Source organism: Ictidomys tridecemlineatus, chromosome 10 (assembly GCF_052094955.1).
Source record: "Ictidomys tridecemlineatus isolate mIctTri1 chromosome 10, mIctTri1.hap1, whole genome shotgun sequence".
Taxonomy (NCBI): Eukaryota; Metazoa; Chordata; class Mammalia; order Rodentia; family Sciuridae; genus Ictidomys; species Ictidomys tridecemlineatus.
Genome location: NC_135486.1, coordinates 29692793 through 29717482, shown reverse-complemented (window position 1 = coordinate 29717482; position 24690 = coordinate 29692793). Strand labels below are relative to the sequence as shown.

The window sequence follows — 24690 nt, the reverse complement described above, 5'->3', positions numbered from 1 at the left end:
CCTACCCTTCTAAAGAAGTATGATTTTGCTTTGTCAACCCACTTCTGAGCTTGTGTTTGATTTATTGTGTGCCTCAGAATTTCTAACGCTAAATTGCTTAGGAACTCACTAAATTGCTTAGGAACTCGCTAAATTGCTGAGGCTGGCCTTGAACTTGTAATCTTTCTGTCTCAGTCTCCTGAGTTGCTGGGATTACAGGTGTGTATCACCATGCCCAGCCATTATATATTTTTTAAAGTGCCTGGCATGTAATAGGTGTTCTCAGTACATGGTTATTATTATTAATTTTTGTTCACTCAACAAATATAATATGTATAAAACTATTACTATAATCACTAATATTCTTTCTGTTTAATTTTCAGCAAAATGCAGTTTTCCCAGAGCTCAGTTCTTTTGAGTCAGGGTCTTACTAAGTTGCATGGAGCCTTTCTAAATTGCTGAGGCTGACTTTGAATTTGCTATCTGCCTGCCTCAGCCTCCCAAATCACTGGGATTTCAGATGTGTGCTACCATGCCTGCCCAATGTCATGATCTTTAAATTAGTAGTTTGTGAAATGTGGACCCGCATGAGTCTCTTCAGATAAATCATGAGGTCAAACTATTTTCCTAGCAACATTAAGAAGTGTTTTGTGGGGAGCATGGGAAGAAGAGATAGGGCAGAGGGGTGGGAGGGGAAGGGAAGGGGGGTTAGCAAGGATGGTAAAATGTGATGAACATTATTATCCAAAGTACATGTATGAAGACATGAATTGGTATGAACATACTTTATATACAACCAGAGATATGAAAAATTGTGCTGTATATGTGCAATAAGAATTGTAATGCATTCTGCTGTCATTTATTTTTTTTTAAAAAAATCAATTTAAAAAAAAAGAAGTGTTTTGGCTTCCCATTCTCATTCTATAAGCATACAGTGGAGTTTTTCAAGGTTAGATGACATGTGATACCACAGCTGAATGCAGGAGCAGACAGAATACAGTTATCTTCTCTTCAAACAGACATTAAGGGGACTTACAAGAAAATGTCAATGGATGCCCCTTTTGTCATTCAGTTTTTTTGTTTCAAAAATACAGTTTTTTTAATTGAAAGATATCTATGCATGCAATAGACTTACTGTTATTTCTAAACAAATAAATGATTTTTAGAATTTCTCACTTTTAATTTAAATTATTTTTCAGATAAGCCTTTTGTTTTTTAAGTTGTTATTTTTTCTTTTCTTTTAATTGGGCATTGAACTCAAGGACATTTAACCACTGAGCCACTTTTTAAATTTTTTATCCTAAGTCAGCCCTCACTAAGTTGCTGAGGCTATTATCGGACTTGCGATCCTCCTGCTTCAGCCTCCTGAGACACTGGGATTTACAGGCATGCATCACCTCACCTGGCTTTCCTTTTAATTTTAATAATGCAAATATAGTTAGGACCAATAAAAACAGCTCTTTGGGGGTCCTCTATAATTTTTGAGGTTGTAAAAAAGAATTAAACAGTTGTCTTCAGGGGGAAACTGAGGCCCCACGTGTTGGTGCTCTGACAGGAGCAGTTCAAACTAGAACCCTGATCCTGTGTTGTCTCAGGGACTTACCAGCACCTCATCCTGCCTTCTACTCACGACCATGAGCGGAAAAACAGACAAACCCCTGAGACATCTGATGCAGTTAAGAAAATTAAAGCCAAAAGGTGAACTGTTTTTCTACACTGGCGCAGTTCCCCAAACTCTACACCCAAAGCGCATGTGCAGAAGTAGGAGTTGAGCCAAGAGAAACAGAACACAGCGAGGACCATGCATGCCACGGTGCCGAGAGAATGTTTGCTGGAAGAATGCCCGGCATGAAGCGGGCCTTGTTAAAATGTGTGGTGTGTTTTACTTATGTCTGTTCGTAGGCATAGCAGACTGGCGAGAGTTTATGTCATTTATGAAACTTTGGGTGGAATGTTTTATTCCAAGCTTTGTCTAATTAAAGTATAATTGTTCTGGTTAAATGCTGCTTAGTCAGTTGATGTTTGGAGCTCAGTGTATCTGTGAGGAGTCAAGTTTGGGAACTCCAGGCAAAAATAAGTGTGCCTGTCCAGGCCATCACCAAGTTGGAAGAGGGTGCTATATAGCAGGCCCCCTGATGCCCTCAGCTCTGTGGCCCCATTTCCCTGATGCTTGAGAAACCCTGCTTTGATCAGAGCAGGATATACTCAGGGTATCCAAGGAGGATGTTCATCCCATTTCAAGGAAGTGCCCAGGTACCTTGATCTGCCATCTGCGGGCAGAGTGGTAACTTTCTATAACCCATAGGCCAAAGGCTCCTTAGTATCTCAAGTTATTGCTCCTTTGAGTCTCTAACAAATGAACAAATCCTACCACTTGGGCTTTCTTCTCTGTTTTGGTTGGGTGATCCTTTATCATAGCTAAAGCGTAATTGCTAATGCAAAACTTAGGAAGTTCATCATCTCCTAGGAGTGAAAGGCTATGCAACACGGAACAGATAAGGTTTGCTGGGCATTAGCAGGAAAGCAGGAGTATATAGTTGATTCCAGGAAGGGCAAGCACAGTTTGGAGGTGATGACAGCTGTCCAAGAGCATCAGGAGTGGTGGCAGGGAGTGAATAGGAAGCCAAACCCTCAGTGCTGGTATGGATGCCAAGACCTGGCCTTACAAGATCAAAGGTGGGATTGCTGGGTAAAAGCTGGTACAGGCCAGGGGAATGGATTTTGGTCTCAGTCTTAAAACTCCAAACTTGTGAGTGGCAGGATGAAGATTAATAGTTCTTAGAGGAAAGGACAGAATGTCCCAAAGCTCCATTTGGCCTGTCTCCTGTGCTGGAGAGAGTACATTCCCAGGGTTACCTGTCCCCAACCTGTCAGGAGCTCCAAGCCAGTGGTTCCTGCCCACTCCCTGGCTCACATTCTGATCTCCTGAAGTCAGGCAGGTTTGGCCCATCTTCCCGCCCTCTCTTCTTGTTCATTTGCCCTGGTTGAAGCCAAGCTGAGCCATTTGCTCTTTTTCTACATGCACTTCCCCAGAGCCAGCTCGCACTTCCTAGGTCGTCTTCCTCTAGCATGCCCTCCTCACCATCACCCTGCTCCTGGAATCTATCCCAAGTCTCAGCAAAATTTCCTTTTGCTGCTTATAACAAATTATCACAAACCTTGTGACTTAAGTGATACAAATTTATGATCATATTGCTTTGTAGGTCCTAAGTCTAACACAAGTGAAACTGAACTGAAATCAAGTTGTCTGCAAAGCTTTAAAAAATTCTAGGAAGAATCAATTTCCTTGCCTTTATCAGCTTCTATCACCATGATTCGATGGTCATAAAAATTCCTCTTTTAAGGACTCATCTAGTTATACTGGGCTCATCCGGATAGTCCAAGACACTCTCTCCATACCAAGAACCTTCATTTAATTACACCTGCAGAGTCCCTTTTTGCTACATAATATGACATATTCACAGGTACCAGGAATTAGCATGTGGACATTTTGGGGATAGGCACTATTCTGCCCACCACACTGGCCCAATTTATGTAGCCCTTCACCCACTCAAGCCCACCACCCAGGGCTCCCTGACCTTTGATCTATCTAGGTTTCTCACCTGCCTCCGCAGTCTTCCCTAGCAAAGGTTTTTCCACCTTGAACTATAATTGTTGGTTGTCATTACAATTCAATTTTTAATAAACTTCAAGTTCCATGACAACATGGGTAGGATTTACATCCCTAGCACCTAGCTCAGTGCCTGGCACAATAGTGCTCAAAATAATACTTGCTCTTCTATGACACATCACTTTCTATATTAACTTGCTGCCCACATGGTTGCTCCTCGAGTGTGAACCATATTGATCCACCCTTTAAAAATTCCAAGGTATCAAAGGTGAAGAGAATCTTAGAATCTTAGCAAACAGCTTGTCTAACAGCTAAAAATGCTGAAACCTGGAGGAGTGAGGTGGTGTCTTTTCAGTGTAACATAGCTACTTACCGTCAAGGCCAGAACAGAAGCCTGGCCACCTCACACCAGGTCTGGTGCCCTGGACTCTTCTTTCCTTCATATTTGCCCCTCAGCAGCCTGGGACTCCCACCTCCATTCCTGAAGCCTGTCCTTGCACACCTTGCCCCAATTTGCCAGGGCTAGAACTTGCATGGAGGAGAGGGGACTAGGCTGAGGGTGCTGCCCCCGCCACTGCCTCACATTTTCTACTCTCAGGTGCAGCTGTTTGTCTGTCTATGTGTAGAGGGACGAGCTGGTGCCGCGAATGTCCTCCCTAGCATACCCATATTCTTAGATTCCTAAAAAACATTTCCAGTTTATGACTGTGGACAAAGCCCCTTAAATCTTTTTTTTTTTTTTTTAATTGGGGATTGTCTCCAGGGGCGCTTTACCACTGAGCTACATCTCTAGCACTTTTTAAAAATTATTATTATTTTTTTTTATTTTGAGACAGGATCTCGTTAAATTGCTAAGGCTGGCCTCAAATCTGCAATGATTCTCCTGCCTCAGCCTTTGAAGACTGGGATTACAGGCGCCTGGCCATCGCTCCCGGCCTCTTAATCTGTTCATCATTACTGTTATTGCTAGTTTATAGCTATAGTTTATAACGTGCTTTCTCTTTAAAACAGCCATCTGAGTGGTATAACACAAGAAGCGCTTAGGGGAAAGACTTCTACGGACCACGTAAAAGCAAGACCCTTTCCGGTTTCTAGTACGGAAGCCCGACGTTTCCTTTCCTGGCTAGTTTGAGAAATGCAAGTCTCTCCCAGGAGCTGGAGTCTCCAAACCGAGGCGAAGGTGGGTCTTGTTACCTTGGTGATAGCGAGGCTGGGCTGAGCGGCTGCTCCGGCAGCCAATAGAAACTGGGCAGGGGCGGGGGCACTAGGTCTGGAGCGGCTGCGGCGGGCTTGCAGGTTTGTGGATGCGGCGTTGGGGGAGGGGTGTGGGGATTTACTGGGGGCTCTGGGGGAGTCCCAACCCGGCCCCAAATTCCTGAGCGCCGAGAGCACTGGCTTTCGCCGCCGGATCCGGGCTCCCAGACTTTACACCTGGAGTTCCAATCGGGCCTGAGCTGCCGGGGCGGCGGAGGCGGAGATGGCGGAGGGCGGTGGGTCGCGACGTGGAGTCAGAGCCCGGCCTTGACGGAGCATCCGGGGCTCCCGAGGGCTGTATCCTCAGGAGGTCTGTTGCCTGACACACCAGGTGGCCAGTGGAGAGCCGGAGTGTTGGGTACAGAGGGAAAGCCGCGTTTGGCGACTGGGCGTAAGAGGCCTGGGAATCCTGGAGCCCAATCTCCAGCCCCATTCAGGTGTCCTGGCGAGATGGTTAGGGGCAGAACTGCTGGCTGTGGTGTGGCCACTTCCCGACTGCATCCTATCTTTTTTTTCAGGTGTCCGATCTTGCTGGTTCGGCAAGCCTGATAAGCATGAAGCTTCTGTCTTTGGTGGTCTTGGTCGGGGGTTTGCTGGTGCCCCCAGCTCAAGCCAACAAGGTGAGGGAGGTGAACCCGCAGCATCTCGTGCACGACAACCCCGCCTACAGGGTTTCTCCAGAGGTGGCTGCTGCAGGAGCCCTGCCCCTCACTTCTATGGATCATAGTTGGGGTGTCCCCTCAGGCCAAAGCTGCAGTTCTTCACTAAGGGTGAAAGGATGAGGGGAGAGGGGAGGACAGTGCACCCAGAAAGCTTCTGGATCAGAAGGACCCGTGCTGGAATTCCAGCAAGTTTGGGGAAATTATCCATACTTTTGTCCTGGGTAAAATAGTAGTGTTTATATTTACTCAGGGAGAATCAAGTCACATGAGGATATAAAAATGCTGAGTGTAAAGTCCTGTACAGATGGAAGTTTCTTTTATAAGGGGAACCCTCATAAGTGATAGATTGCTGAGATAACTCCCATTCCTTAGGGGTAGAGGACCCCCAGCAGCGTTTGATGTGAGGCTGTGGAATCTGAGATTCCAGTGATCCCTAAGACTTTGGTTCAGTCAGGTTTGCTTTTGTGCCCTCCAGGGAATTCCTAATTGGAGTGAAAATATATGTAGTGCTGTCTTTTACCTGTCCTAGAGGGGAAGAACTTTCAGAGAGGTTGTTTGGGTATTCCTATGTGAACCTTTTCTTTCCCCCATTCTTAACCTTGAAGGTTGGAGATGGGATTAGGGGAAGAGGCTGGCCACCCAGCCTATTGGATAGAAGTACATACATAGTGTGGGTTTCAGGATACAGAACAGTCACTTGGTTTGCCTCCCCCCTGAACACACACCCCAGTTAGCGAATGGCAACCTCAGCTACTTTCTGGATCTCATTTGCCAGCTGGACAATTTCTGTCTTGAGGATGCTGTGATATTACATCCTTAATACAGAAGCAGTCCTTGCTGAACTCAAGCATATGGATAGTTACATTGAAGAATAGGAAACTAAACTTTGGCAGGTTTGCTAGAATCTGAACCCAAGCAGGTGTCCTGCCTTCCAATATTTGTTTTCTCTTCCAGAGTTCTGAAGATATCCGGTGCAAATGCATCTGTCCACCTTATAGAAACATCAGTGGGCACATTTACAACCAGAATGTGTCTCAGAAGGACTGGTAAGGCACCTCCATGGACTGGCCCTTGGCTGCTATACCATTACTACACCTATGGGTGTTTACTAGGGTTTGTGGACTTCTTGAGGAATGAACTTGCTCCTGTTTCTATGGAGAGCCTTACAAAGGAATGTCTTTGTCTATAACCAGTTGGAAACAGGACCCAAGTGTCTTGCATTTCATCTGAGGGGTTCCTTGCTAGAGGACTAGATTTTGTTGTTTTGCTTTTATTTTGGATCTTTCTTGATATATGCAAAATAATAGGGAAGTTGGGAGAGAGATATTATGGCCACATGTTATGCAATGTTCAATGCTTTTGCAAAACTCTCTTACTTGTGTTACTCTGTGCTGGTCTCATAGCAATTTTCTAAAGTAAATAAGAAGAGTATTGTTCCTATTTTTATTATTGCATAGGCTGAGGTTCAAAGAAAGAATTTAAATTATATTTCTAGAATCTTGAATTTGTTTCTTGCTGCCTCAGTTTTTTGTTTTTTTGTTTTTTTTAAGAGAAAGAAATAATTCTGGGCACAGCGGTGCACTCTTGAAATTCTAGCAGCTTGGGAGGCTGAGGCAGGAGGATTGCAAGTTTGAAGCCAGCTTAAGCAGTCTATCATGGCCCTAAACACCTTAGCAAGACCCTGTCTCAAAATACAAAATAAAACAAAGGACTGGGAATGTAGCTCAGTGGTAAAGCACCCCTGGGTTCAATCCCTAGTACCAAAAATAAACAAGTAAATAAATAGAGAAATAACCAAGAATTCATACAGGTAAAGGACACCAACTTGGTGAAAGGAATTTTCAGCTCACTGTTCTAGAAGGAATGGTATAAGGGACTAGAGTTAACCTGAAGAGGAGAGAACCAGGGGTACTCTATGGCTGACCAAGACTGGGAGAAGGGCTGGCATGCTGTAGGAGTTGGGACATATGGGGACCAAGTAGGTACACTCTGGTTTCTTGGTATAGAATTGGGACTAGTGGATGAAAGCTTCAGGGAGTAGACGTGAACATGATAAAGGAACGTTACTAATCTAGGTGTTTCAGGACTGGGAAACCCTATCCTTGGAGGGATCTGTGCAGACACATTGTGGGGGGGATAATATCAAATGGGGCCTGGGTCAGTGCTTCATCTGCTTGGTGGTTGTTAGGATCATCAAATAAGCTTTGAGAAAATACAGATTGCCAGCCTCCTCCACCCCAAGATTCTGACTCAGCAGTCACCTTTTCTTCAAGTTAGATGCTTATAATACAGCTGATACAGAGCAGTATTTGAAAATTTTGGAACTGGTTGAATTTTCAGGTCTGAGATGGTTGGACTGTAGTTTTCTAAGAAGCAGTCTAGGTGGATGCCCAGGACTCTGGGTCTGGTCTTCCCGGTTTTCGGTTTAGCTTTGCCACTTGTTAATGATGTGACAAACTACCTAATCTCTACTGTACTTTGATTTCCTTACCTATAAAATGGTGGCAATATTTTGAATATGAAGAGTGTGTATGTGTGTGTGTGTATACAAAACTTAGTACTTAGAATGACACCTGGCACATAGTAAGTGCTATGTAAATGTTAGCTGATATTATGAATATATTATGCTTTTTTAGAGGCCACATGGAGAGTCATCATCAAACTTATACCATAGCCCTGGAAAACTTGGGCTCCTCCCAAAGCACCAGCCTGTTTCTTCTGCTTCTGCTGTCCTGATGGATTTACAAGCCCTATGCATGAAGGCCTGGGAGGGACCTCAGGACCTCTTTATATGTTATGGTCATAGTTCAAATAGCATCAGTAAAGACACCAATGAACTCTCTTAGCCCTACACTAGATACCAAGGCTGCATCTCATGCCTTTTGTGTAGACAGACACTGGCAGATTTTAGTAGCATTATCTTTGTCCTGGGACTATGGTGTTGCCTGAAAACTGAAGCTTGGATGCCTACAGTATCCTCTGTGGACCTTTGGGCTATAGTAGTTAATCTCTTCATTCCTCTTAAAAGTCAGAATTAGGGAGCTTCTTGAAGAATAATCTTACATAAAGAACCTCAGGACAGTTCCATTAAGGGTGTTGTAAGAGTATAGGATTCTAGGACTCAGCAACATTGGCCTTGTTTGGAAATCATCAAACTCTTGCTTGGAGCCTCTTAAGGATTGGCTGGGGTCTTGACATTGATCCTAGACCTCAGTGCTAGGGCTAGAATTGGGGATCACTTTGATTGGGTCTTCAGGTCTCTGCCACATTTTCTTTTTTTTTTTAACTTATTTTTTATTCTAAATTGTTATATATGCAGCAGGGCGCATTATACTTTATGTTACACATTTAAAGCACAAGTTTTCATATCTCTGGTTGTATATAAAGTATAGTCACACCATCCGTGTCTTCATACATGTACTTAGGGTAATGATGTCCATCTCATTCCACCATCTTTTTTACCCCTATGCCCTCTCCCCCTACCCTCCCTTCCCTTTGCCCTATCTAGAGTTTGTCTAATCCCCACTAGAATTAGCCTCCTTATATCAGAGAAAACATTTGGCATTTGGTTTTGTGGGATTGTCTGCCACATTTTCATTCCGGTGCTGCCTTTATCTCCTGCAGAAAGAGTGCTTGCCCCCTCCTCTTGATTGTGCAGAGTAAAGCCAGAACCTTCAGAGCTCAGTCCTTTGATTTAATGGTCAAGCCAGGAGTACTCCTGTGTTGCTGGTATTCTGCCATCTAGTGTTGAGAGTCTAAAATCACATACATATCAAAAAGCCCAAAGCCCTGTTGGTGTGTCTGGCAAGATGAGTTACAGAGAGAGTCCCAGAGCAGGAAGGAACATAGTAGGCTGGCTAGTTCATTCCTTTTTGGACATGTTAAAATACAGCCTTCTTCAAACAAAATCTGTTGTGGAGACACCAAATGTGTGAGCCATAAAATCAAAATTGCTCTGTTTGAGAGGTCCGTCAATCACACCTACCCCCTCCTGCATAGTGTTTCCTATGCCACCCAAAAAGCCACAGTTTGAAAGTATGATGGAGTTTTAGTCTCCATTGTAAATGAGGAAACTGAGGCCTAGAGGGAGTAAATAAATTACAATTATGAAATAAGTAGACGAGCAGAAAAGTTAAATCTAGTCTGTCTTTTTCTTTTACCTTCTGTCTTTAATATCCCTTGACCAGTCCATGAAATCTCTTATCACTAATCACAAAAAGCCAGCAGAGACCCTTAGGAGAGCAAGAAAAGATTTTGGTTTCACTGATTGCCAGGAAAGCCAGAGAAGACAGAAATATTTCAACTCCTGGTGGCACATATGTGTAATCCCAGCTACTCAGGAAGCTGAGGCAGGTGGATCACAGGTTCAAGCCAGCCTGGGCAATTCAGTAAGATCTTGTCTCAAAACAAAAAATGAAAGGCTGGGATGTAGCTCAGTGGTAGAGTGCCCTGGGTTCAATCCCTAGTACCACAAAAGAAAAATTCTGTTTCTTATTACCATTCCTCTTATTCACTTACAGCCTGCTTTCTTGGCCAGTAGGATCCCAAATTGAAGGGCATAGGTTGGCCCTTCCTGCTGCCCTGGTGGGAAACCCACAGATCCTCCTGTAGCACTAGAGCAGCTTTCCAAACCCAGAATTCCACATAGCTGAGGAAAATAAAGGATCTTGTCCTTAAGTGGCTTGTAGAGACTAGATGGTACAGAAAAGTCAGTGTTGCCAGGAATGGAATGAGGAACAATTGAAACTGGCCTTGTCCCTTAGCTCCTCCCAGAGACAGTGTGCAGAGCCTAGAAGGTGCCTTTTGATACAACTGGGAGACCAATTCCTACACTAGGGAATAGTGTCAGTGGTAGCTACTACCCAAGGATGGAACTGGGATCATCAGAGATTTAGATAACTTGTGCCACTTACACTCCTTTCAGAGGACACCCACTGTTCAACACAGGATCTTCCCATTGCACACCCTTGGTGCCTCTGTCAGAAACCCAGTTAAGAGCCCAGAGGTCAGCTCTGCCTTTTCAGGACTCTGCTTGACTGTTGCAGGACTTCTTCACAGCTGGAAGAGCCTTTTAAATGTCACCCGGTACAATCATGGCCTCTCACAGAGGAAAGGACAGTCCAGGGCAGACACTTAGTGGCAGAGTCAGAGTTGAGCCCAGGCCCAGGCGCCTATTGCAGGCTGATGCCTGGCCCACTTCTGTGATCCTCTGCAGGTTTTGTTTGATTTTTGTAGTGGTGTTTCTGTGGGGCCTTTTGCTTGTTCACCGTGATCTATGGACCAAGCAAATCAGAAACCTGCTGATCCAGGAAAGGCTGGAAACAAGAGGCTAGGTGCAGAGCCCAGCACAGGCACAGGCCCCACCCAGGCTGAGTCAGCTGCCAGGATGTTGGGGCCCAGGATCTGGACTGGGGTCCCCGCCTTTCCATCTTGATGAAGAGCTGCCACCTTACTGTCCTGAGCCCGCTTCCTCAGTTTGAGGCCTGTAATCTTAGCACCCTGACCCCTATTCATTGAGGATCACTGCTAGGTGACACTGGGTGGCAATGTATACATCTGGCAGTCACTTGATCATAGCCCTGCTCTGGCCAGCACCATGGCCAGCACACAGGGAGTATGGAGATGAGTAAGATGTGACCCTTCTTCTAAGGGACTTCATGTCCACTGGGCAAGACAGTACAAGTGAAGACAGGGTGGTGTGGCCAGGTTCATGGTTGAGATGGGGAACTGACTGGGGACAGAATTCAGACCTTTTAGCTGAAGCAGAGTGGAAGAGGAGATAGGCAGAGATTTGTGTTCCTGGTGGGGGTGTGGGATGTGGCTGCACAGAGAAGAGTCCAGCAGGTCAGCTGGCTAGAGGGTGGGGAGTGGGTCTGGGAATGGCATGGGCAGCTGGGCAGGTGAGGGGACCAGGACTGGCAGGACAGTTTTGTCAGCCCTTGCTATGGAGGCATTGGCTGGTTGAAAGCTGACTTGACAGGAGTTCCATTTTGGTACAGTCACTCAGCTGCCCTGTCAAGGTAGTATCGGGCAAGGCCAAACTAGAGGTAGGAGAGCAGTAGGGAGGCTGGGCAATTGTCCAAGGGCATGATGATGAGGGCCTCGGCTGGGACACAGCACTGGGAGAGAGTGGAAAAAGTGTTTTCCATTCTTTCTTTTTTTATTTTTTATTATTTATTTTTTCTTTCTTTATTCCATGATTTTAGGAATTTTTAAGGAAGTAAAATTGCTGGCATTTGGTAAATTTATGGGTGGGGGCAAAAATGTTGTTGAAGGTGATTCAGGGGGCATGATTTGGTTAGCAGGGTGAATGCTAGAGCTATCCCCTCTGTCACTGGAAACAGACCACAGAGCCAGCATGGAGGCCTGGGGACCTAGGGGCAAAGAGTACACAGGCTAAGTATGGAGTGTATGGCCCCTCTGGGACACTAAACAGCACATCCTCTGATTGTTGGCAATATTGTCCAGCTTAGAGGATCCGGGGCATCTAAGAAACATCAACTTCGGACTAGAAACCTTGGACAAATGATGAAGCCACCAGGGACAGCATAGCATGGGAGGAGAGGGCAGCTGGGCAGAGCGTTGGGGAGCAATGATGGGTTTTGTTGCTGGTCTGAAGATACAGTTTGGATAACTGGCCCTGATGGTGGGGCCCATGAGACTAGGGACTGGGAAGGGACTTCTGCCAGCCTGGCCCTTTGTAAGCCCTCTGCCCTCCCTGGGAGCACCCTTCATCTATGCCCACCCTATCCCTTAGTTCCGCTGGCTGCCTGCCTCCTGCCCTGGGACTGTGGGGGCTTCCCATGGCCCCACCTTACTGCCCTGTCTGTGTTCCAGCAACTGCCTGCACGTGGTGGAGCCCATGCCGGTGCCCGGCCACGACGTGGAGGCCTACTGCCTGCTGTGTGAGTGCAAGTACGAGGAGCGCAGCACCACCACCATCAAGGTACCTCCGGGGCCCGGGGAGCCCTGCCCCTAACTGTTCTATGTGCATAATTTTTGCTTTATTCTGGAACATTCCAAGTGGCAAGTGGGACTGGCTTCTGGGCCCTCATACAGACACAGGGTCTCACTTCGCATATCTTTGGAGCTGGCTCTCCTCTCCAACATCTTTCTAGTGGCTCCCACACAATGACAGATGAGAGTGTCCTGGGAGAGCAGCTGGAGTCTCCCCTTCCCCTTCCATTCTTTCCAGTTTTATTGTTCCTCTCGCTTCCATTTATTTAATTCATTTCTTAAAAAAAATAATAATAATGACTGAGCCACATCCCCAGCCCTTTTTTAATTACGTTAATGAGGCTGATCCTCATTGTGAACTTGTGATCCTCCTGCCTCAGCCTCCTGAGCTGCTAGGATTACAGGCGTGAGTCACCGTGCCCAGCTTGTTCAGTACATCTTGTTTTGGATGTCTGCTGTGTTCTGGGCCCCATATACCATGCTGGGAGTAAAGCTGCCTTCTCAGAGCTTAGGGTCTCATCAGACTTCCAAAGTGACGTCAGACTCCTCTAATAAAACCTTAGATCTGTGGCCAGTGCTGGGTGCCGGGTGCCAGTACCAGAACCTGGGCTTTTTTGTTTTTTTCCTGAGCCCTGTTTTCAGTAATCATTTGGGTGAATTCAGGAAAAAAGTGGTAGACTTCACCTGTGCTACCATAGAGAATGAGGAAGGACACCACATTCCTCTGCCACCAGGTAGGACTTGACCACATCCCATCTCATAGAGGCCATGAAGTCACCTTTCCTTTTTGAAGCTTTCATGACAATTCTAGATAGCATCAGAAAATAACTCTCATGAGTTTAAAGACATTGCTGAGTCCTCCCTCAGCCTCCTACTTTTGAGGCATGTTGGAGTGGGAGTGGTCTTCAACCCCCTTTACTTGCTTCAGGGAGCCACAGCCTCTTCCTGTTTTATAAGGAGAAAGTAACTGTCACCCTGTCCAGTCATCCAGGCCACACACCTTTTGTACTTCTCTCCTGGAGCTTCCCCTTTCTGTCTCTGAACTTGCTCCAGTGGGCCTCACTTACTGGGAACCAAATGCCTGAGACTTTTATTTCATAGCCAGATGTTGCCTCTCCTATTTGGCAAGGAAGGGACCTCATGCTGCGAGGACACCACTGCCTAACCCTCTACCTGAGGGTAGAAGTATCTTTATACCTCCAGAGTTCCCTGCTGTGGGGCTCCCTGTGGCAGGGGCTGTCCCTTGTCCTTCGTGGCCCTCCTGCCCTCTAGGCCCATGCCACTTCCCAGTGCAACAGTGGAGGAGTTGCTGGCAGCCAAGCACAGATGGCCTGTGACTCCCCTGGCCCTGGGTGTTATTTCACAGTGTAAGCCGGGTCTCTTCCTCAGGTCATCATTGTCATCTACCTGTCTGTGGTGGGGGCCCTTTTGCTGTACATGGCCTTCCTGATGCTGGTGGACCCTCTGATTCGAAAACCAGATGCTTACACAGAACAACTGCACAATGAAGAGGAGAATGAGGTAAATGAGGCCCTGGACTTGCCCACACAAGTCTCTAGGACAACCCAGAGAGCCTCCTCTGCACCTGGTGGGAATCAGGGTCTACCTGCTTCCCTCTGCTTCCCCATGCTCTTCTCCTGCCCATTTTCCTATACATCACCCAGACTCAAGCAAGGAACTGCCCTTTGCCCTCCCAGATGAAACAGGAGATAGCCCCAACTTTTCCTGACATGTGGCACCAACCAGCCTCGGTGTACAAGCTGGGGGAGCCTTAGCTCCGTGTCATACTCTTTCTTGGCACAGTGGAAGTAAACCGACCAGGGCCTGTCACACGTAGATACACATGGTATCTTGCTAGCTCAGGCATTGGTGACATGTCAGTGGTGGCCTTGGAGGCATCAGGTTTATCCTTTGGTTTGGTGATTTCACAAATGTCTGTTGAGTACTCAGTGCAAACCTCAGTCCTAGGAGCTCTAGAGTCGGTGGAGTTGGGTGGCAGTGCCATCGACGCTGTGCACATGTGAGGAATTTGATCATCCCAAAATAAGGTGGGTACCTAGGCATAGTGGTAGGTCGAGCTGGCTAGGGAGTTTAGGTCAGATTAATAAAGGTCTCAGAGGTCAACTTTATATGACAAAGAAGATGGGGAAGCACTGATGCCAGGCAGCCTGCCAACCCTGTCTCCAGACTGTCTCTGAGGTTTGTCCCTAGGACCTTGCTGGTGGAACATACCTGTTGGTGCGGTGGGTGTAGTGGTGAGCTTGCTCCCATGTCCACAGGAATGCCTAGAGGGGAAGTGCCTCAGTCATGTCCTGGGGGATTTAGTTGAAGAAACTGGGAGATGTTTAACTTGGTGAAGAAAAAAACAAACTCAAGAAGGCACATGCCTTAGGTGTTTGTAGAGTAGAACTTGACCTTCCCCTGGGAACAGAAGACCCCAAAGATGGGAGTTGGGGAAGGAGATTTGACATGACAATGTAAGAAGGATTCTCCTTGCAGACAGTACTGTGAGCAGGCTCCCTTGTAAGGTGTGGTGAGGTGTAGGTCACCATGGGTTCCAGGCTAGGCCAAACTGCCCCCTGGGCAGCTCTAGTTCAGAGCTTTTCAAGTCTTGGATTAGAGGCAGGTTCCCCACCAAAAAGAGGATCTGGAGGCTCAAGTCTGTGTGTGAAGCTGCGAAGGTGATCTCATGAGGGTCAGCATGGGTGGGTCAGGCAGGAAGACAGGGAAGCCTGGCCACTCCTAGTGGCCCTGCTGCTTCTGGGTATGGGTCTATTCCCAATCTGCCCCCAGCCTCCTGCTGGCATGAATTTGGCTAAAGGTGGAGCAGAGGTGATGAGCCTGGCCCCGCTGGAGCTGGGGCCTGGGACGTGGTGGGGCTGGCAGTTGGGTGGTCTGTGTTGGAGAGGAAGGTTGCCTGCCCACCCAGTTATTAATGTAGAGTAATAGCAGCTCTGAGGGGGGAGGAGCATCACTAATAAACACTGGGCGATTAGGGGTAATGTGGTAATTGCAGCCCTGGCCAGGGAGTAATTGAGAGATGCAGCCGATGATTACACAGCCCAGGCTACGATTTCCCTGGAATGTGTGGCTCTCGGGCACGGCCTTTTTGTGTCTCTTGCCATCTTAGATATGGAGCCAGGGGAAGGGCAGCTTGCCGTCTGCGGGTCTGAGCCCAGGTCTTTCCTATAAGAGACCTGGTGTTTCCCACTTGGAATCTGTCTATGGGAGGACCTTGGGGAGGAAGAAGGGGTTAGATTTGGTCAGTCCAGTTCCCAGAGGTGGGACCTGAATCAGAAGGTGGACATCACCTGGGCACAATTTTGGCTGGGTAGGAAGGAGGGCTCTCTAAGATCACCATCCAGCCATATATAAGGGGTGCCCCTGAGCGCACCGGGCTGTCACAGGCAGCACTCAAGTCAGGGCTGGTGAGCCTGTACCCCACCTGTAGAGGTGACTCCTGCCCTCAGGATAACACCCTTGCCTCTCACCCCAAGGTCGGAAGATCATCAAAATTGTCTTCAGTTTCTGTCTGACCCGAGGTGGAGCCAGCTCTGGCTAGTCCAGCACTAATGCAAGGTCCAGGAAGGATGGGTGTCATCAGGGGTCCTCTAACCCCATTATCTGGCATCGCCTTCCATCCCTCGCCTCCCGATTCTGTGTGGTGTCCTAGTTGTAGGTCCTGTGCTCAGCAGTTCCGATTCTCTCCTGCTGCGTTCAGACCCCACAGGGGTCTGATTGACACACACCCATGTCAGCCCTCAGGGACTCAGTCCCACAGCAACCCAATCCAGGCATTTAGGTAACATGGAGGGCATCAGTAAGATCTGGCTTGTTGACATGATGGTCAGGTGAAGAAACTGGCTGTTCTAGGAGGGTCCCCTTTCCTAGGTCTTTCTCTTCATGTTAGTCATGGAAGGAAGGTTCTTGGCAGAAGGGGACTTTCAGGGTCAGCTCAGGTGGGTGGGAGACATGCTAAGCTGCTGCAGGGCGGATGGAAGGGCATTGGCTAGAGAGGCCCAGGGACAAACCTCATCCCTACAGATACCCAACAACTTAGTCCTGGACAGTGAGGGATTGTCTGCTGCCCCCAGCCCCAGCACCCGTGAGGAAAGGGATGTGCGGGGTTGGGAAGCAGGGAGGGAAGTCCCATGGACGCCCCAACTGGGCAACAGCAAAGCCAGGGCTGTGGCCATGTCTCTGGGCTGGAAAGTATTACCCAAGAAGGTGACAAAAAAGGCCAGGCTTCCCTGGGCCACATCCCAAGAGAAGAAAAGTGGGAACCTGGCTTCTTGAAGTTCCTTTAGAGGTTGTATAGGTCTAGACAACTGGGTGACTTTAGAAGGAAGGCTTTTAGGCTCCAGCGGCTTCCAGCCCCTCTCTCAGGAGCCTGGAACCCAGAGCTGAAGACCAGAGTATTTCTCAGGATTGGGGCCCCTCAACTCCATCCCCCCAATTCCTGTGACCAGGAGCTTTCATCAGGGGGCTAGAGGACTGGAAGAGGAAGGGGAGCCTTCCCGCACAGCTCAGCCCAAGGCTGTGGCGGGAGATGAAAGCTTGTCATGCTCCCTTTGAACGGCTGGCAGAGCCTCAGTGGGCCTGAGTGCTGGGCACTGCCTCCCCTGGGATTCCAGAAGCATTAGGCCTAATCCCTGGGCTCAGACGCCCTTTGAAAGGAGGAAGCCAGCATGTTTGCTGGGATAGAAACGGCAACAGAGCTGTTTTAGATGTATAGGTCTGGCCCTCTTTGAAGAGAAAAACAAGGGTTTGTCTGTAGCTCTAACTGTCTCCGCCACTCCCAGCATGGGCTGCTGAGCTCTCACAGGGTCCTCAAAGGTCTTGGTAGGCCAGTGGGTATAGTTCTGGCCCCTGTGGGAGAGGGGTGTGCAGGGGAGTTGGAAGGACTATGAGAACCAAGGGAACTGGGAACATGTAGGGCCTGGGAGAAGAGAAGGCCGGGGCCACTCTTGGAGTGAATCATAGAGAAGACATGCATCAGTGAGGGCCATTGATAAGGTCTCTCCCCCTGGAGAGAATAAAAAGGTGTGCCATTCAACAGACATTCCTAGAACATTGCGGGGGGCGGGGGGGCGTGGAGCAGCACACACAGCACAGTAAGTAGTTCAGGGCAGGGCTATGACATCCTAGGCCTGGCTTGGACTTCCACCTGTTCACTCACTGTCCTTGGCGCTGACCTCATGGTTTAGTTTTCCAGCCATGGAGTGGAGGTAATAGATCGTTCTCCCCTCAACATGACTGTTGTGGGATGTGCAGGGAAGCTTTACAATTGCTTTTTCATCCTTAACAATGAGGTATTTCATTCGAGTCTTAACGTGTAAGTAGCCTCCTGGTTGTTGGAGGGGACGCCAAGGGGCAGCACAGGGGTGAGGTCAGAAGTGAAGTGGCCACTGAGGGTGGAAAAAGGGTGCAGGCCAGTGTGACTGATGAACAGGGCCACATGTGGATGGTGAGGTGGGAATGGGCTCAGCCAGCTCAGGGGTCTGGGTTCTGTGGTTAGGAGCGATTTACCTGTGAGTAGCTGGTTTCCAGCCCAGTGTCCAGCAGGGGAGTGGCATGATTTGTTTGGTTGGTTGGTAGGGTAGGTTTGGGTTAAATTTGTAAAGTGCAGGGAGACTCTAATCATCTTTGCAGAGGGCTTGACTGAGGGTCCTTCCTCACTATCTGGCTGGGTAGGTTGGGAATGGGAAGGGGAGGCAGCAAAGGGGGCGGATCCTGTCTCTCCCTTCATCTGCTTATCACCAGGGAAACAGGCCCCACTGAGAGCCAGAGCTTCTGGTGGACTGCAGAGGGTGCACCTGCGACAGTGCTTTCAGGTCAGGCTTACCCGCACAGGTACCAGGGTCCTCCTGCTTGGAGACCAAGACCTGCTTCAATTCCCAGTCCCTGGTTCCTGCACAGGCCTTGTTCTTGCTGTAACCCTTGATGGGGGCGGGGTGGTGGGGGACCAACCCTCCTCTTTGGGTATCCATGGTGGTCCCCTCTTATGAAAAATCAGCCAAAGAAGGACACGGTTGAGCCTTAGGATAAGAGATATGCAGACATGGGTACAAGTCCTAACTTGGTCCTGAACAGCATTATGATCTTGGATAGCAAGAGTATTTCTCCTTCAGAGCCTCGTTTCCTCATCCTTAGGATGGGAATGATATTACCCATCTGCCGGTGCTTAAGCCTGGGAGTAATCATATATAGTGCCTGGTACATAGTGGCCTAGCCTCAGTCACACTAGTCCCTTGAAGACCTTAGCTGCTCCCACTTGATTGGCAGGAGCTTCACCTACCCACTCTTCTGACTTCCCTCTGTCCCCCTGAGTTCCTCAGAGACTCAGCCTCCGAGGGACAAGGGTAGAGACTGGTGGCCTTTCCCTGCCTCCATCCCATTGCTCTGTAGAGGAGGCAGCGATGGCGGCCCTGCTCTGGGCCGTCTTGAGAACAGATGTGGAGTCTCTAATACCTTTTAATCAGATTATTAGCACTGGGAACACGGAGCCTCTCAGCAGCAGCTTCCTCCACTTAGGAGCTGTTTGCTAAGACTTTACATGAAGGGCTGACAAATGACGCTGTGGTAATGCGGTGAGTTGCAGCCTGTTCCTTTAATGCTCTGCTCTTGGCTCTCCCTGGCTTCTGCTCCTCCAGATACTCTTGAGCGGAGCCTCGGAAGGAGGGCAGGCATGACTGACACTTTTCCAACCCTTCTTGGCCGGCCCCCAAGGACCCCAGCCCAGGCCTCCCCAGCTCACATCCAGGCACCCTGACAAGGCCCTGACATGAGTCACTGGTCTCAGAATGGATGAGACTGGGAATCAGGCAGAAGAGAAGCCCCTGTGGGCCCCTGAGCCAGATTGGCCAAATCCTGGTGAGCCAGTAGCTTCCTAGTCTGGGGTCTTCAGGGCCCACTTCATCTCAGCAGCCATGCAGAATTGAAACTGGGTGGGGCTGTCCACAGCGTAGCCTGCTCAGGGGTACGGCAGAGCTGGGAAGAGCAGAGTTGGGAGATGGTATGGCAGCCACTTTCTAGCCCTTTGCATACCTAAGTGGATCCTGGATCTGGGGTCTGACTGACCACTGCTGCCCTTGGTGTATGCTTGCTGCAGACAGGCACTGCCAACAGCTCCACATTTATTGTCTCACTAAGAAGCTGAGACTGTGCCTGTGGGCAGGCGGGTGGTTCAATATAAGGTCACTTGCCCAACAGTCGTGTATCTGGTAGGGTCAGAGCCAAGAGTCAAAGCCAGATTTGTTTGATTCCAAAGCCTTCCTGACCATTAGGCTAAACTGCCAAGGCAGAAGGAAACCAGACATTTCTGAACTACTACTCTGGGACTGTAGTTTACCGAGGGCTTGCCATACGTACTGACCTTTGCTGTACCTGGCCACTAGTCATAAACCAGAGTTTTTCAGACCATGGGTCATGATCCATTAGATTACCAAATGAATCTTGGGAGTCATGACCAGAATTTTTAAAAAATGAAATGAAATAGAGCAGAAAATATGAGGACATCATAGTCAGTGCCGTTTGGGGAAGTGTTTTTCCTCCGTGTGCGTGGGTCTACTAGATCATCAGGTAAAGAGCATTCTGAGTGACAGCACAGGAGGAAGGAATCTCAAAGACTAGGTTTATTATGCTGAAGCTTGGAGAAATGAAGTGACTTGCCCAGGGACCTCACTGCCAAGTGGCCGAGGCCACACCTCCTCCTCTACCTGCCGAGAATGGACCTGTGCTTCCACCTGGGAGATGGGCCCAGGAGAGTTTGAGGCTGGTCCCAGCACAGAATCCAGGCATCCTGATTCCAAGCTTCAGCACTTGCCCATCAGGCATTTCCTGAGCCTCACCAGCCTTCTGAGAATCTTTATCAGAGTCAGGGGTACCCGGAGGGCGGTGTCCAACTCAAAGTTGCCCTAGAAATGAGTGTGCATGAGACAGCTTTCTCGGATCCCAGTGATCAGGATGGTGAACTCCCAGCCCCTTCTCTAGACAGCCACCTCTCTGCACCGCTAGCTCATCTCTGCTGCCCCTCCCCTCACCTCACCCCTCACAATCCCTCCCTTCCCCCCAGCCTGGCAGCTGTGTGGTGACAGAAGCTGTGCCAGCTCAGGGCATTAGAAGCAAAGTTGCATTTACTGGGCGGCTCTGGGCTTAGAGGGGTGCGCTAATCCCTTAAGAGATGTATGGCAGGAGATGAGAGGCAGGGAGAGCTAGGGAGGAAATCCCCATGGGCTCTGGGCCTGGCCCTGGGCTCTAATTCCCCCCAAAGATCAGGTTCGGGTCCTGCAGGAAATGCATGGGCTCTGGAGCTTCAGAGATAGAGAAGTGGTAATTAGAGGAGGGCTTTTGATGACAGAAACAGGTCTAAGAGCACAGGGGCAGGGGGAGCACCGGGAGCTGTCAGGGAAGGTGCCATTAGGGGGAATGTCTGTGGCCGTTAGGAGGGAGCAGGTCACAGCAGGCCCTGGATAGAAATACTAGATGTAAGCCCCAAATTTCCATCTCTGCCAGACTCTGAGTGACGTCACATCCCCTTTTTCTTAGGGAAGGTAAGTTTGATGTGCTGTGTCCCCTTCCCAGATGCTGCAGTCTTTGCTCTGCAGTTTTCTCAGGAGGCCCCTCCCCCCATCTGCCATTCCCTGGGCAACAGGGCAGGGCAGGGGGTTCTGCAGTGACCAGGTTGCATGGTCACTGGGGTCTCGAGGCCAACATTTAGTATTCCTCTTGCGAGTTGGGCCTGTGGGGTTCCTGCTGGGAGCATGACGTGAACTAGCTTGTGTTGAAGCTGCGGAACACACTCCTTCTGGCTCAGGAGAAGCAGGGTTCCCCATCTTGCAGATCTACAGACACTAAGGCCTCCAGCAGGCCAGACATGCTGCATGAGGTTCTGCAGGTGACAAAGCAAGGTCCTCAGGAACCCACAGCCCCTGGGAGTGTAGGCTTTAGGATTGCTCATGGTACGTTCAGTCCATGGCAGGCTTTCAAGGGCCCAGACCCTCTGATTAATCATCTTTTTGTTCCCACTACAGGATGCTCGGTCCCTGGCAGCGGCTGCTGCATCCCTCAGTGGCCCCCGAGCAAACACCGTTCTGGAGCGTGTGGAGGGTGCTCAGCAGCGGTGGAAGCTGCAGGTGCAGGAGCAGCGGAAGACAGTTTTTGATCGGCACAAGATGCTCAGCTAGAGGGGCAGCACCGTCAAGTCAAGGACCCAGGCCGGGGCTGCCAACTTCCAGAGCTGGAAGGAGCCGGGGGCCGCTTCCTCTTTTGCCTCAGCCAGTCTTCCCTGTAAAAGCTCATGGCATTTTCCCCTGTCTCCCTGTTTGGAAATGTTATACCTGACTGTGTTAATTAGGGACTGTGATGGGGTCTCTGATCTCTTGTCTCAGATCTTTGGGCTAGAGGGGCAGGGGGAAGGAAGTCCAGAAAGGAATGGAGAATATCCAAGGTGGCCTCAGGGTTGGGTGGCATCTGTCCCTCTTGGCTCCACCTTTGCTACCCCTTCCAGCTCCACATCATGGAGATGTCATTGCCCTTTGCAAGATGAGGCTGTGTCATCAAGAACTCAGTGTTTGGGAGGGAGCAGGACCCAGCATTCTGCAGGTTCTTCTGTCTGCTGCAGCTCTTCCTCCCACCTCCCTTCCAGCCCCGGTACCTCTGCCCTGGCTTAGTTGGCCCCAGCCCTCAGGATCGGCACTGGTGGACAAGCCCATGCCACTGAGCTCACAGAGGTCTTCAGGGCATTCTGGAAGCTTGACTCCTTCTCCCTGGCCTCCTTGTCCCCAATGCATGGCGGCCCGTGCCTCCTGCCTGCTCTGCTGCCTGGCTCCCTGCTCCCCCTCAGGAGTCCGGGCAGGCTCTCAGCCTGTGTCTGCAGTTGCTGAGCCAGAAGTTGGTTGGACCACGTGACAGGCCAGACAGTGGACTTTAATACCAAAACTCCTATCCTTGGATTGCCAGTTTTTCCTGAATTTCATTGTCCCAGTGCATGGAGAGAAACTTTGTCCCTCTGTTGTCTTAGAGTTGTGTGTACATCAAGGAAGCCATCATTAAATTGTTTTATTTCTCTTGTTTTCTGGATTTTAAGAGATTTGGGGAACATAAGTGTTTCACCTGTAAGGATGGGATCCCAGAGAGGGGGACAGAAAACTTTGTCCTTGGTAGGTCCAATCCAAAAGGCAGAGCCCTGCAAGGCCCAGTAACTGTGGCTGAGCCATGTAGGACTTAGGCAGAGCCCAGGACTCAGTGGAAAGTCCTTTCACCTCCTAAGGGAAAAGACTGGTAGGCTGGAGTGCTGCCACCCTTGGGCTCCTTCACTGCTAAGGAATTTTTGGATTGAGATTGGTACTAGGGATTGAATTTATGGGCACTTAACCACTGAGCCACATCTCTAGCCCTTTTTATTTTGAGACAGGGTCTCACTAGGTTGCTTACAGCCTTGTTAAGTTGCTGTGCTCCTCGTTAAGTTACGTTCCTGTGCTCCTCCTGCCTCAGCCTCCTGAGCTGCTGGGATTACAGGTGTGTGCCACCACACCTGGCATGTCCTGAGATTTTGTTGGCTTCCTCTTGTGGGGAGAGATCTCTGCTCTGCATAGTGCCTGCTGTCATCTTCATGCACTTTCGACAGTAAATGGCACTCACTGCAAAGTGTCCCCAGATGAAAACTAGCAGGTGTTGGGAGAGGGGTGGGAGTAGGCAGCCCAAAAGGAAGTGTTAGCAGCTTCTAGAGAGGGCCTCACAGACCTGGACAGAAACAGGGACCTACAGAGACAGTCTGGTGGGACCAGAGTTTGTTATAGAAGATAGTCCATGGGGACATAGATTGAAAACCTTTGTGTGGAGACCATGCTGGGTTTTTGGTGAGGGGTGGGATGCCAGAGAACTTGTCAGGTTTCAGTTTGCCATGGTTTGCCCACATTCAGAGCCATGTAAGGTGCTAGAGGGGGTAGGAGCAGAATGGTGTGCAGGTGGGGCTTAGGAGGAGCAGAGACCTTGGAGTTGGCATTGAATGCAAGTAAGGGATACAGCTGAGGGGGCACCAAGCCGATCGTGGGATCCTGAACAAGTGTGTTTAGGTGGCCTGAGCTTTGTGATGGGGTTATCCAAAGACACATCTCATAAATGCATGGCTGGGACAGAGGGACCAGTACTAGTTACATTTCTACTCTGTTCATCTGCCTGACATTTTCTTAGTACATATGAGGGACAGATGTGGCTTTGGCAGCTGCAGTAGGCCATTGTGTCTTTTCAAGTCAGGATGTGATATGCTCTGAATCTTGGGTAAGTTGTTCAGAGATCCAGCCAGGCTTTGTAGTTTTAAAGATTTGGTTTGAAGAAAAACTACTACTAACTATAAATTAACCCAAATCTAAATAAGCTTGGTATATGCAAATCCACAAAATATTAGGAATGAGTGTTCCCTTTACATAGGATACTACTAGTAACCACACATCTAAATGGATTCCAACTTCACACACCAAAGCCTGAATTTTCAGACATGGATCCCAGAGCACAACTTGTTTTCTTTCTGTGAATAATGAAGGAACAGGGAGTACCTAGAAGAAACGGTAGTGATCTCTCAGTTATTCAGCTGGAACAGAGATTAGAACCTCTGTCCAGTGATGCAAAAATCAAAAGTAGCATTCTTCGTCCATGGCAGAAGAACATAACTTTAGTGTCACACTCAGAAATCCTTTATCTCTCAGCAAACTGGCCACCATGATGTTGTGCAGTGGATTAGTCCCACCAGGAAAAATAAAAATGGTTGAGTTTGGCCTTGATAATCAGAACTTGAAAACTGGGATTTAGAAGCCAGCACGCTGCCCTCTGCCTAAACGAAAGAGAATCAAATCGAGGGGTAGAAGCAGCTCACTTCCTCTCACACCGATTCCATCTCCCTTGTGCTCTTGCCAGCAGAACCCCAACCCAGCCCAGCCTGACTTCTCTAGTCCTCCCTGGGCTACTCAGGGCTGCTATAAGAGGCTGAGTGGGGACATGCCCCACCCCCCATGGGGCCATTCACCATTTCTTGAGGTTCACTTTCAAGACCACTGGGAAACTTTCCAGTATTTTCTCTTCACCCCACCCTAGAACATCTTGCATACTACTTCAAGAAAAGAGGCCCTGTAGGTGTGACCTCAATTTCCTTACCCCCGTCTGCAAACTTGTCATTCACATTCATGACCAATTTTGCTATGATCTTGGCGATAGTGTGTCTCTCCTGCCCAA

The 24690-nt window shown here is 48.9% G+C and overlaps 1 protein-coding gene across 2 annotated transcripts; it reads left to right on the top strand.

Moving 5' to 3' along the window:
- The first annotated feature begins 4792 nt into the window (after positions 1 to 4792).
- On the top strand, positions 4793 to 22534 carry Tmem9 (transmembrane protein 9). Of its 2 annotated transcripts, none has more exons than XM_005330369.5 (6): positions 4793 to 4885; positions 5362 to 5463; positions 6460 to 6551; positions 12343 to 12451; positions 13852 to 13983; positions 21495 to 22534. In XM_005330369.5, the coding sequence occupies exons 2-6, from the start codon at positions 5398 to 5400 to the stop codon at positions 21645 to 21647; spliced, it is 552 nt and encodes a 183-aa protein (XP_005330426.1). In that variant the 5' UTR covers positions 4793 to 4885; positions 5362 to 5397; the 3' UTR covers positions 21648 to 22534. The 2 variants fall into 2 exon arrangements, with proteins under 2 accessions (XP_005330426.1, XP_013216273.1); XM_013360819.4 differs by lacking the exon at positions 4793 to 4885 and adding an exon at positions 4938 to 5153.
- The last annotated feature ends 2156 nt before the right edge of the window (positions 22535 to 24690 follow it).